Source organism: Mastacembelus armatus, chromosome 7 (assembly GCF_900324485.2).
Source record: "Mastacembelus armatus chromosome 7, fMasArm1.2, whole genome shotgun sequence".
Lineage (NCBI taxonomy): Eukaryota > Metazoa > Chordata > Actinopteri > Synbranchiformes > Mastacembelidae > Mastacembelus > Mastacembelus armatus.
The window spans coordinates 26,098,719-26,113,058 of NC_046639.1; the positions used below are offsets into that span (position 1 = coordinate 26,098,719).

The 14,340-nt window shown below is 42.1% G+C and overlaps 1 protein-coding gene and 1 long non-coding RNA gene across 2 annotated transcripts; one reads left to right on the top strand and one right to left on the bottom strand.

The window, feature by feature from the left end:
• Nucleotides 1-2,459: 2,459 nt before the first annotated feature.
• On the bottom strand, nt 2,460-7,683 carry prdm2a (PR domain containing 2, with ZNF domain a). The gene is made up of 2 exons (XM_033325304.1): nt 3,522-7,683; nt 2,460-3,408 (listed from the first exon to the last, which is right to left on the bottom strand). Exon 1 carries the CDS (start codon nt 7,651-7,653, stop codon nt 3,553-3,555), a length of 4,101 nt encoding a protein of 1,366 aa, XP_033181195.1. The 5' UTR covers nt 7,654-7,683; the 3' UTR covers nt 2,460-3,408; nt 3,522-3,552.
• On the top strand, nt 6,999-8,110 carry LOC117152670 (uncharacterized). Its single transcript, XR_004463113.1, has 2 exons — nt 6,999-7,122; nt 7,245-8,110. It is a non-coding gene; the product is annotated as an uncharacterized LOC117152670 (long non-coding RNA).
• The last annotated feature ends 6,230 nt before the right edge of the window (nt 8,111-14,340 follow it).

The following is a 14,340-nucleotide window of genomic DNA, read 5'->3' on the forward strand; positions in this document are numbered from 1 at the left end:
AGTTAGAGAGGACCCAAATGTTCACTTACAGGCAGACAGGTACAGCAAAACCCCTTTCACCACCTCAGAAGACCAGGTGATAACAACAGCTTACAGCAGGAACAAACACTGAGAGCAAGGCACCTTAGAAAATCCATGAAGATCCTAACAATTTCCCAGGAAGACAGGCCAGACAGGTGGTTAAAGATGGAGGTGTGATTGGGGAATGAGCCACAGGTGAGCAGGTAGACGGAAGTCAGGTGGTGGGGAAAGTCTGAGGACATCTAGTGGCCAAGTGGTGCATGACACCAAAGGGTTAGGATCAAGGAGATGCAAAGGCAGGACAACAACAGGGAATGCATGTGCAAAATTACCACAACCAAAGCTGCAATCATAGCAGTGGGTCTCAGGTTTGTCGTTTTGTGCACTGGCACAGGTTGTGGTAATGTGAGCTCTGAAGCAAAATTAGATTGACACCAACCCACTCATCCCAGGACAAACAATAAGACAAACACACCCATGTGAAGTGTATTCTCAGCTACCATAGTGATCCTGTTCACTAGTCCTCTCTATACTGCTGTCATACCTGAAACCTTGGTACACAGGCATTTATACAACACATAGTGCTCATGCATTGAATAATAACATGTGTTTACCAACAACCCCTGCTTCCCTGCTCTCACTGTTTCCTCAGCATTAGCTACACTATTCACCAGTTCTACTCTTTCAGCAACTCGTTCACCCACAGCCAATTTTACTAATTAGAATTTCCCCTCAAAACTGAGCTTGTGCAAATTGGTTTTCTGGAGACGACTCTGGACTCAAAGATGCTCGTCCTGTTCTTTAAGCAGTTACGCATTAGCTGCCTGAAAACTCAAGCTGCTTCAAATGTACCTCACTTTTACTGCAATAATAGGGAATGGCATGTTTTTACATGGCATGTGGCATGTAAAAATTGTTCACCTTCCGGTTAATTATCAACTTTATCTCCACTTGTGTTTACGTATTAAATCCAGTTTAATAGGACAGATGAATGTTATCAAACAGCTGTTCTACATGACTATTCACCAGAATAATCCCAGAAAACAGGTCACAGGATGGTGGTTCTGGAGACATTTGCATGGAGACTTCAAATGTATAAACACTGGTGTTGGAGAGAAAGCTTTAAAAATAGCATAAAACCATGTGTGAATGTAAATGGATTTTTCAAACAGAATGTGGGAGTGCAGGAGAGATGCAGTGGCATTAAAAAATATCATCTCTGTTGAATCCATCACTCCAGAAAATAAGGAAAGTGTGCCACCACCTGGGCATTTTAGCCATTTGTAGTCACGCAGTAACTACCTGCTGCAGTTAAGTTACATGTTACACTCTATTCATTTATTCCTTCATACACCTCCAGTGATGCGTCTGATTCAGTGTTAGTGTTTACTAAAGAAACACGCACAGACATTTGGAGCCTTAACATTCTTCATTTATTTTTAACACTCACTTGAAAAAAAAAAAAAAAGTGCAAATCATAAGAGAATTTGCAATGTGATTTTAAATTATTAATAAATATACATAACTAAATTTGCACTTCAAAATTCTACAAGCACTTTTCACAGTTAAATAATGGTCTCCCAAACGTGAACATCCAACACATTGCAGTCTGCCTGAATGAAGGAATATTAGGGATGAAAAGGCAAAAATGTAAAACAGAAGCTCACTCTGCCTTAGATAGGGATCACCGTCAAGTTTTAGTCTGTCCTAATCAATATAGTTCAGGTTACTCGTTATGAAATAATTACCCTGTATAGCACTAAATCTTTAAACTAGTGACTCACAGATAAAATCCTTACAGATACAATGCATCACACTCATTCTGAGATTAGTGAAAACTTGCCATTGACATTTCCACATCACTACAGGGCTTGAGCAAAAAAACAGCCCATAACTGATCGAACACTCCCAATTTGTAGTTTATACATGGCCAGATTCATTATACACACCTCACACAGTAAACTGTGGAGAACTGTCACACACAGTAGAAGCAATGAAGTGTTTGTATGCTACAGATGACATAGACCTTAAACCAACATGAAGATATACAGAAAACACACACACACAAAATCATATTTTGGACAAGAATTTGTAGAAGCGCCAAACAAAGCCTAAATGCTAGACCGTAAATATTTTGGGATTTCAGCAGAAACGTAGTGGAGCCAAGCTTTGGACTCGACTCGGTCAGTACTATTCAGAACTGAACACTCCTTCTTGTAAAAGTGACAATGATGCATAAAGTCTGCACAGAATTTTTACAGTAGTTCTGTTTGGGACTGCAGTGCAACGGTGGACACGTTACGTGTCGAGCCTGAAAATCTTAAAGTTTGTTTATTACTAAAACGAACATTATTGCATTAACAGGCTGTTAATTATAGGGAAGTTTATGTTTAGTATTTTTTTTAACTTGCAGATTAAAGGAACCTTTTAAAGTAATCTACATTTTGACCTGCCCCCACACAGACCTTTAAATGGAGAAACGTAAAAAAGCCTTTCAGTTGTGGTGGATCTGTTTGGTCGGGCCACTGAAGTAAATACTGAATTATGGTCACTCATCACATTATACACACTTGATGGCACATTAAGAGCATTATACTCAAACCTCACATCATAAAAACAACAGCTTTTGGGCCAACCACATAAGACACAATATCGACCTGTAGCAATAAACTGATTAAATTCACACAATCCCTCCCTCGAATACTGAAAACAATAACTTCCCTAACGATAATCAACAGTGTCGGTATCCTTAAGATTTCTGACAGGTAGCTCGTGTTCCACTGCACAATAGAGCAAAACGTTTCTCTGATTTGTTTAATCTTGATGTGTTTTTCATGTAATTACAGTGATTATGATGAATCACACCTAAACACACCTGATTAAGTGTTTAAGCCTGAACTGCATCAACACAATCCATCCTAAATTAATGTACACCGGCTGTAGTATAAGCACACAGCATGCAGTAAGTTCAAACCAAAAGGCCACAGACAACAGATAAGGAAAAGTGCAAATGCATGCTGAAAATGATTGCCACCTGCCATCCTCTCTAAAGAAGTAGGAAATGAGGAGACCTTCAGCTCAGTTCCTCACTTTTCATGACACGTAGCAGTCGGATTAACTTCAAAGTGCAAATCTAAGCTGTTGACAGAGTTTAGAAATCAAGGAGAAATCTACAAAACTTCAAGCTACTACAAAAGCATTCGAATACTCAAAACACATCCAGTCACTGCAGTCTCCTTAGGCTTTTTCATCTGTCCTATATCCAGTCACTTTTTGTACAGTATAATGCAACATATGGGGGTGACAGTGCGATTAGTAGTTATCTCTCTTTGCGGTCTAGTCTTTAGCAGGACTGAAGATGTATGAGGAGTTCCACAGGGCAGGGCCCTGAAAACGACAAAACGTGGAGAAAGAAATTATTTGACTGTATCTTTTTGTAAAAGCATAAATTGCTTTTTCATTTTAATTTTGCAGATGTTCTTAAATTGTGCTTTTGCTACCTGCTCATCCTCCGACAGGTGTCTAGTAGTCTTAAGCTGTGGCGCTCTGCTCAGAGCTGCTGGTGGCGGCTCCCATTGCCTCTTCACAGCTCTGGGAGGGAGGCAACTCATCCTTCTGGGGTACAATCTGTTGTGGTTTCACTATGGTGATTTTAATGGGAATTCCTTTGACATTGTGCGGCACCCTGCTATACTGGCGCATAGCAGGGTTGAAAGTGCGAACAATAGGGAGTTCACTCAGAGTTGGTGTCTCTTGTTTTGGCTGCATGCTTTCCTTTATGATTATTTTACTTCTTTTGTTTGCAAAGACAGTCTGCACTGGTAGGATGGAAGGTCTTTTAGTAGGGCCGGACGTCTGCAGTCTGGTTTTATGCTGAGGTGAGTCTTGTTGTTTTTCATCAACATGGGAAACCCCTCTATGCAGGTGTCCATGGTTTTCCTTTGTCACTGAGATTCCTCCTTCTTTCCTTTTCTTCACCTCTTTAAGTTTCTTGGGACACACTGCCATGTGTTTGGTTCTGCTGCGACGCATCGTGAACTCCCTGTTGCAGTGTGGGCAAACAAATATGTCATGCTGCTCGTCCGCCTGTGCAGATGGCACTTTATGTGATGAGGAGACTGACTTGTTCCTCTGTGGCATAACCCTGTGGCCCAGCTTCTTCTTCCTTTTGGTCATTACTTTGAATTTCAACTTTACTGGCGACTCTTGACCAGGTCTGGACTTGTTTGACTGGCTGGCTCTGTTCGAGCCATTTAGTCGATTAGTAGACAGCACCCCATTCTGGGCTTTGGCAAAGTGCCGTAGAGGAATCGGATTCTTTTTGGGTGTGTATCGCCTTTTGTCACTGGCATTTGCACAAGCCAGTATGTGCTTGTGCAGCTCAGGCATGTTATCAAAGCTTTTCCCACACTTGGTGCACCGAATGGCTGTACTAAAGGTCTGTGGGATGTTGTGGGTGGTGAAGTTTGTAGCCGATGCCATCGAGCCAGCGGGCGATCTGTTATGATAAGGAAACGGAGGGGGCTTGAAGCTGGGATAGTGTTGGTTAATACCAAGACGAACATCAGGCCCTTTCACTTTGCCTCCATCTGAGGCCATAACTTTAATCGTCGTAAACAGTTCCTCAGTAGCCATGTCCACTTCACCTTCCTCCTTTGTCACCACTTTCTTGGGTTCCTCCGGAGCATCGGCCACTGACGGCTCCATGTTGACTTTTGACAAGTTGTTATAGTTCTGGGGTCTTAACTTCCCCTTTTCTTCTTCTGTGTATGTACACTGTTGGCCAGGATGCAACTCCTCCTGATGCTGTTTCAGATTGCAAAGGTAGACAAATTCCTTCGTGCATGCACTGCAAACGTAAGTCTTGCCAACACCATGAAGGCTGGTGCGATGGTCCAGCAAAGCAGAGGGTTTGCCGAAGAGCAGCACACAGAACTCACATTTGTAGGGCCATTCATCGGCGTGGTCGCCTACATGATGGCCTAGTTCTTTCATTGAATGGAAAAGCTTATCACACACATTGCAGATGAAATTTTTGGTGAACGACTGTTGCAGAGCGTCAGCTGGTGTGTTATTTATGGAGACATAACCGTCAGCAGCTTCCTTCTCCTTTGTGGTCAGTGGCTCTGCCTTTGCAGGTTCTGGGGCAGGACTTGTTTCACCTGCATCAGGGCAATCAGATAACACTGAGGTGGTGGTAGACAGGGTGACTGATTCTGCAATGGAGGACACAAGAATAGTGGGATCCACAGCCTGAGGGTTGGGCACTGATACTATCTGCTGCTGTTCTATGTGATTAACAACCATCTGTGCAGGTGCTGGAGGTTCAGCAGGGTTTTCCTGTAAGGTAACTGCGGCAGGGACTCCACTCCCTGGGGCTTCGAGAGCTATTGTGCACTCTATCAACACTGTGTTGCTAGTAATGTTGTAAGAGTTGATGAGGGAGTCGTTTAAAGCTACAGTGGATGTGAATGGTATGTCAGATGCAGGAGCGGAGTCGACCATAGATGGATTGAGAGCAATCTGATCAGTGAGAAACACATGACCAGGGAGATTTAAAGTCTGGTCAAGGGGCTGGGAGAGAGTGACGAGGTTTGTGGAATCTGCAGTGGCAAATGCTGTGGTTAAATCACACTCTGAAGAATTTAATGCATTTTCTGTGCAGATTACCAAAGGTTTGGGTGATAAATTTGGGCCTAATACCTGGATAGGTTGATTTGTAGGGTCAGAAACAGGTGGTGGTGCCAAAACTGTAATTAAAGAAGGAGCAGTAGGAAGCATAGTGTGCGAGACTGGGGAAGCAAATGCTATGGTGCATGGTGAAGCTGGCTGCAAGGCAACAGGGGTAAGGGAGGCAGGTGATGGAGTCAGAGAATTGGGAGGAAGGGCAAGTCCATAAACAAGTCCTTCTGTAACAGTTTCCACTGGGGTCACCATGTCAGAACTGGTGACTATGGCAAAGTCTGTGACCAAAGGAGTGTCAGAATCCCTTAAGCTTACACTTTGCTCTCCGGTATTTACTATGACTTTCTCCATCATGCATCTACTTGAATTGCCCTCTTTCAGAACTGTCTGTGAAACTAAATTTAATGTCAGTTCAGATGCATCCGGGCTCTTTTTCTGCAAGCTCAAATCCAGCACAGAATCAGCTAAAGCTACATCTTCATTTCTTTTAACGGCATTAGAGAGATCCAGTGGTTGCTGGTTACAGGAATTGCCTCCTGTCATGGGGGGCCAAGTCTCTGTCAAGACCGCCGGTTCCTCCAAAGATGGAGTTCTGTCACTTTCATCTGGCGTTGGGTGCACGGGTGAGACATGCGGGGTCTCAATCTGTCCTGTACCTTCAGGGTCAAAATCCCCCATGTCTGGTGTGGCTGTTTCCTCAGATGTTGGGTTTTGCTGAGGTGAACTTGTTGGAGATCCAGTCCTTCTTTTAAACCTTCCGGATCCAGCAGGGAGGACTGAGAGAGAGACAGGTGAACAGGGCTTCTGTCCATCTGCGATCAGGGCAAGTGTCGGTTTAAGGCCGTCCTGCTTCTCCAGGAGCTGCTTCAGCTTAGGAGACAGAAACACTGTTCTTTCCTTCTGCACAACACTCGACTCTGTACTCTGAGGAAGCAGATTCTCAATTAAAGAAGATACGAGGGATGAGGAACAAGAAGACGCCACCACCTCAGACTCCAGTTCAGTTTTAATCTGTGGCAAAAGAGGTGGTGTCGCAGTTCTTCTCTTAGCAGGTGGTTGCCCAGGGACTTCTTTGCATGTAATTGAATCTGTATTTAAAACCTGGCTGATTTGGGTGGGGTCCAGAATAAGGGCATCTAGTCCAACCAAAGTTGAAGACCCCGAATGAACCTCAGCTGCTTCACAACTACTGACTGTACTTGTTGACACAATCTTTCCATCAATGTAAAAACTGAGATTCTCTGAAATATTGCTGGGGATATCTAGCATGTATTGTTCTGTGTGTTTCCCTTCATTCTCCAGAACAGCTGCAGGGGCTATACTGTCACCACGCTGTGTTTCCTGTTGTGATGTTTCACCAAATATCCTCTGAAGATTCTCCTCCTGCTGAGTTTTTTCTGCACACATGAGCTGCAGGTGCTGCCTATGGATCCTGCACTCATGTTGTTGCTTGTTGGTATATGTAGTGAATATCTTTTCACAGCACTTGCTGTGTGCTTGATGGTCATCTAATGCTCTGTGTTTGTCTGCCTGAACAGAGCAGTCTCCACCTGACAGAATGGAACTATTAGAGCCAGTGGAGGATGAAGTTTGAAGCTGCATATCTGCCGTTTCCAGCTTCTCGTGCTGCAGCTGACCTACATTTGTATCAAAACACGGGTCGCTCTTATTGCTTTTGTATGAGTGTGCCTCATTGTCTTCCAAAGCATGAGTGTGCATGTGTTGTTCCACACCTTGCCTGCTGGTAAAACATTTCTCACAGTGCTGACAGGGAAAAGAGTCCCAGTGTCTCTCAGGACCCTGTTTGGGATGTCTGTGAAGATCTGGAGACAGAGATTCAACCATCTCTGGTTCTGTTTTTGTTTCATCGTGATAAATGTCCTCATTTGCTTCTATATCCTCATTTTCTCCAGCTTCAGTAACGTACAAGTGAGAAGAGTCTTCCATTTTCTGTGGGGATTATATCCAATTCTCTGATGGTAGTCTGTCACACAGGACTCTGACAGTGCCACACCTTTAAACAAATGAAGAGGAGATCGTAACTTAGCAAACACATGACCCAGAGGAGAACCCATCATAAAAATTTGTGTAGTCTAATCACTCACACTTTACAGTGCAAATCAATATATCAAAAAATTGGCTTAACTGCATAATATGTAAATCACTGATTTGTGTATTTATTAATAATAGACAGTGTTTTATGACCATCTGATGGAACAAAACTGTGCTGGTGGAGTTTTACATTGCACAAGTGATCATGATATTATAGAAATACCACAACGTGATTCTGTTCATAATCTTAGTCTTATTTATTGAGTATAGATAAGCCCTCAACATTTTTGAGGATCATGAATTTCCCTGTCAGATGATCAATAAAGTGTCATCTCACTGACAATAATGTAAATTATTGTGGAGTGGACCATTTTTAATATGTTAAATCTACATAAAGTCTATCAGATCTCATTCAAAGTACTTCAAAAACAAACACAAACAATAAAAAACAGTAATTATTAAAATAATTTGTAGATCTGTTGTCACACCATCCTACCATTTTAGCTCTCAGTCCAGAGTAGATGACATGTTTAGCAGATGAACAGAGGCTTGTCCTCCTGCTGTGGGAAGAAAGAAAACAGCAAAGCTCACACACATTATAAAAAACAAAGGAAACTCTACCATAATAAACCAGGAGACCTCAAAATAATAAGTAGAGTGAAGTGCTGTTGGATCAGCCTGGAGTCCAGAGAATAAGTTCATGAACACACACTTTGCACAACTACAGTACACACACACAACACAATCAATCTATCCCCATGAGTACCTTCTCTAACGTGCTGTGGTGGCTCTGCACCACCTGCTACATGTCTCACACACACACACACACACACACACACACCTGGGAAAAGACACACATGCTTCAATTATTAATCTGTTTTTCTGATAGTCACATTTAAAAGTTGTATTATACTGAGCACTAATGCGTCACGATCCATGACGTTTTATTTAATATTATTATTTTATATCTTTGTATTATCAAACTTTCTGCTGTTTTTTTTACTCTTTGTCTGGAGGATTTGACCTGAATTTCTTCCTTTGGGCCAAAAAGTTTCAATAAAATTATCACTGTGAGAAAATATCACACATGGTGCCGTTTGGACAGTCACTGCTGCTTGGTGGGACAAAATGGCAGGCCCATCATGTGGGCCAGACAGAACCAAAATGTGTTTCACTTCAGCTTGTTCTCTATGGTCGTTTTTATTTACCGAGCGCAGGTTTCAGACCGGACAAGAAATGTAAACAAAGACCTTATAGCTTTTGTTTGTGTGGGTCACCTTTAAAGGTTTTTTTATTTTTAGAGGAAATACTGGGCTGAGTTGAGCAAACACACGTCACGGTATCACATTATCAGGACCGATAATTATTCCAGCTCCATATTCGGGGGCCTGCATGAATTTGTGCCAGTTCGTTAATATTAAACTTCTGTTTCCATCCATCTGCGCTGCTGCGGGTTTATTGCACATTTTCCCCGCATGTAATAAGCTCAGAGCAGAAACATGAGCTGAAATCAGTTTTAAAGCAGCACCCTAGGGCGCTTCAGCCTTGAGGTGCGTTCACTCGCATCAACTTCACCTGGTGACGCTGCCGCGTCCTTGCTCCATTGCTAACTGGCTGCACAACACGTCGTCAGATTTCTGACTGGTCTTTTCAAACTGGTCTAATGTCAGCCGGCTCTTTTCCAGACAACCTGCCCTGCAGGTCCCAACTAAACGCCCCCCACGAACGAAACCCCCGCAACAAGCCGCGAAGCTTCACTTACCAGGTGGCAGAAACCAGCTCGTCGTGGAAACGTGAACAATATGATGCTAGCGCCGATGCTAGCGCGGATGCTAGCGCGCAGCCCCGGACTGCATTTAGGACGAGATGCTCGACACGACCGACACACACGGTGTCTGTTACCCGGCTCTGACCTCCACACTTTCCGTGTGGTCACATACGTGCTCGGCCAAACTGACACAATGATTTGTTTTGGTTTTTGTGCCCTCTCTCGTGCAGGTTGTGGACAGTTTTGTGTTTTTTTTTTTTTTCTTCCTTAATGCCCCAACAAGAGTCTGACGTTCTGATTGGTCAGAAAATGTGCACGTCAAATTCGGACCAATCAGCAACAGGTTTGTTAGTGAGCTGGAATAAAAGAACATCACAGCCCCGCCCCCCGCAGTGCGAATAGCTAGTACGAGCCTGCGTGCACGTCTCCTAAAATTGCACATGTGAGGCCTTAAACTAAGCCCCCCTGCAGATATTCACTCCGGTCCGGTCAGAAATGGGCTTTTCTCGAGAATTTAAGTCTTAATATACATTTAGTGTTATTCTTAAATAATAACCTGACGTTTATTTTGACTGTTTTCACTTTTTAATTCGTATTATCTACAAACTTTTCACATTTTTACAGAGAATTTTCAAATAATCTGAATAGCCCGTTTTAAATAGTCAGGTTGGACAAACAACAAAACATTTTTAATGTTTTAACTTCCTGTCAAATTTGTCATTTTACTTGATAAACGGGGTCTATGCAGTGAATTGATTTGGCCTGTAGATGGTGCAGTGTCATGCAAGGCAGTTAAGTAATGCTCTCCTGTGGATTGTGTAGTGCATCTGATCATTTACAGTAAAGATGATTCAGGTGTGGCTTTGTTTTGTTTGTTTTTTTATTTATTTTAATGCCTTGAACATGTTGAAATGATATTTCTATAACTGTGTTAGTAGTTTTAGTATTTAGGTGAGTGGGCTAGTTTTACTATTGTATTGTAATATAATGTTTGTATTTATTTATGAATGTGACAAGATGAAAACATTCCTGTAAGTTTGCCTGTTTGTCTGTTTCAATACTGTTACATCTATTTCACTTTGTTTGATCATTGTCATATTTCTGTCTGTGTAATTTCCCAGTCTTGTCTTTTCTTTTTCACAGCTGCTGAGAAAACAGGCCAAACTGAGTAAAGGAAATTTATAAGTGCCTCTGTGTGTTAGCATTATTTTCCACCTCCAGTATCATGCTAAGATAAAAGAGCATCTTTGAAAGAATCTGTAGGTGTACACCAGACCTCACATGCACAGATACATCTGTGACAATGTGCAGCACACGGGTGTGTTCTCTTGGCACATGCTCAGTACGCCTCTTGTTGTGATGTATGTGGGCTGCTCGGTGCTTCGCTGTCGACCTACACACCAGACCTGTGCAAGCCACGATGAAAGATCATAAACAACATAGTCAGGCTTTTCTTCTTCTCTGTATTTAAGATCAAACCTCCCAGTAAACCTAAAACATTGTGGTGTGCTGAAATAACCCACAGTTACACTTGGAGAAATCACTGTGTTCGATAGCAGTGGATTCTCACCACGTTCATTTAGTGGAGAGTTGACCATGATTATTATAGTTAGTCATGAGTGACTCTGACTATGCCCATGTCTGTTACAGTTTATGCCAGTTGCAGCTGTGGAATTATGATGAGTGTGTCTGTTGTGCAGAAACACAAGTCAAATCATCATATAAGCAGGTGCTGACTGTCTGGAAGTCGTGTCACACACATGGCTAAGCAGTTAAAATCATAGGAATCTGCTTTGCCAGAACCAGAAGTACATGCAACATTTAGCCTATAGCTTCATCAGAGAGCCAAATGTATATTAGAGCATCATGTCATGATAATCAGATACATAAATGTTATTTTGCAGTTAAAAATATTTCCAAAGGCAATATGCAGATTGTTGGCAACCCAGCATGCTGACCTCAGCTAAGACGTCAATCGGGGGAGAAATATCATCTCCCCAGTTGAAACCTGCAGCTTGTTGCACTGCCAGTATTTGGGGTCAACATGCGATGCCCCACCTGGACTGTAAATAACCCTGGTACATGTTGACACGATGTTGGAAGTCAAATTCTAAAATAGTGAGAAGAAATTCATGGTATAGTTGCTTTATTGGATATTTGAAATACTGATACACTTTGTGTTATGATACTTTCACATTTATATTTAGTGTTTTGCAGGCTACACTTCTCCCTGTAGTTCTGAACGTCCGTACACTGTACGAGTGTTGTACCTGAATCTGCTAATGTTTCCTGTGGCAGAAGGTGCTGCTTCATGCCATGGCCTCTGCTAGCCTTCATTTCTTTCTACTTAAATTGTGATTTATTTTTTATTTTTTACCATGACACAGATGAGACAAAACTGATATCAATAACCCGCTCTAACTGTTGACCAAAAAGAGGTGACTAAAATACTAAAGTACAAAAACTCTATATTTTCATTTATATAAAAGAGAAGACAAAAATTCATGGGCTGTTTTTTTCAAACAATGACTTAATCCAGTTGTCCTTAATACGTCCGTGCTCTGTGCTGGGCTGTGCACATTCCCAGGTGTAGGATTCATTACTGTTGTGCTCGGGTCCTTTTGATTGCGTAGACTTTGCTTTTACTCTGGACACTATCGGTGCTATCAAAGTTAAGGTAATTGTAATTAATGACTCCTATTACGAGAGTTAGATTGCACTATTGCATTTTTCTCAGCTTTCTGGTTTATTATTCATTTCATGTCTGGAATTAATAATAACATCAGACAAAACACCCTCTATACAAAGCAAAATCCTTAATCTTGCTTATTTTTATTTTAGTTTATTTTAGCATAAAATCAGTGGATTAAACTGTAGTTTGACACAAATGTTCATTCTGGACTCAAATATCATTAAAATATCATTTTGTCAATGACATTTCTGATGTTTCTGTTTTATTAAAACCAGACTAAAATGTCCAGAAATGGACTAAAAGGAAATACAATGAGGTAACCTAATTATAACTAAAACTACCCTGGCTGTGTGTTAAGCAGGTCACCGAGCAGGACCTTGTTATGGAACATGTAACAGACGTGTGCCACCTCACAGACAAAAGTCCTGCCTGTGGTTGAACAACATGTCATGTGACGTGACACCAAATGTGCCGGGGGTAACATGCAAATGTGAATAAACACTAACTGTGCAATGCAAAAGCAAATCTTACTACTCACACATGCTCACAACTGTAGCCCACAGTTCAGTATATTTACACACTGACAACACATGGTCACACACACCCCATCCAATTTAATAGTCCCCTAAAGGCCGATAAACACACACCCGATCTCCAGAGTCACACACACGGAAACGTGGAGACGCTGCCTGAACTCCATAGAGTAACATGCCACATACACACATACTGTAACACTCACATTCATGCACACATCATCAGTCCTTCTCCTCTCTCCTTTTCTGCATTTCTCATACGAGCATATCTAATTTTCCCTGCACCATCCATACTGTGTCTTACCACACACAGGCTACACCTTTCGACGACCTTTCTGCCCCCCCCCCCCCCCCCCCCCCACCACACCTTTTCCATCCAACCTTGGACCCAGCTGTCTGCAACAGTCAAAGCCCACAGGATCGTGGGCTGACATTTCCCTCGTGACATCACAGACCTGGCATGTGATGCCCCTCGTACACACTGATACGTACACACTGCTCCAGTCAAAACAGGATGGCGTCATGATTCCTGCCTGGCTCTGTAAATATTGCCCAGTCTGCTCCTCTGTCTCCTACGACCACATTCTCACTTCCATCAACTTAAAACCACAGATGCATTTTGGCCAACACTTTCTAATCGTCACATTCAACACAGCGGTTTTGTAAAGTCACTGAGTTGAGGGCATTTGCCGGCTGAGGCCTTTCTGTGTTGAGTTTGCATGTTTTCTCTGTCTGTATGTGTTTCTGCCAGATGCTTAAGCGTCTTCCCACAGCCCAGAGACATGCGCACTGAAGACGATCTCTCTACTGTTACATAATATTTGAATGAGATGATTGATATCTGAACATTTGGTTTGCATCATGGACAGTAAAATAACCCAGCTTGCTTTTAAATCCAGGTTAATGATGCTGGACACGACGTACGGTTTCACTGCCAGCACACGGTGCACACACACATCATAACTTAAATTGTAAACGATAAAGATTCAATAGGAAGATTTTGAAAGTAATATAAAAGTCACAGCATGGTAGTTGAAACACACACAAAAACAACTGCTAGTCGACTTAATGCCCGGTGTTTATTTTAGGACCTGAGTTTAGGAATCCTCATTCATCCGCTTTTATACAATCTTTGCTTATTTTACACTGTTAGGAAATATAACCTGCTGAGTGAGCACCAGCAGTTTTCCTACAAATATAAATGATGACCAGTTCAGTCCACAGGTTGTATCACAAACATGCAGCTGAGCTAAAAGTGACCCTGTACTTTTTGGTTGCCTCTGTCCAGACCAAAATAAACACACCTTCTTTTGTCAAATCAAAATACACTGAGTTTGATTTATTCAGCAGGAAAGATATTACCTCATCTGTCTGTCTGGATGTTAGTGGTTCTTTCCTTCCTGTCTGACAGTTTGCAGCCACCTCTAAAACAGCACAGGAAAGGAGAAGGAAACAATATGCAGTAAATTATGATTATCCCATTACCGGGATTCGTTTCACATATGCACATATAGGATTACACATTTGCAAATATATGTCCAACCCAGAAACACACACACGCTCACATAAACATATGAATATGCAGAGAT

What these genes read in the sequence shown, in the direction of transcription:
- prdm2a (XM_033325304.1), bottom strand. Translation starts at nt 7,653, where the DNA reads ATGGAAGACTCTTCTCACTTGTACGTTACTGAAGCTGGAGAAAATGAG.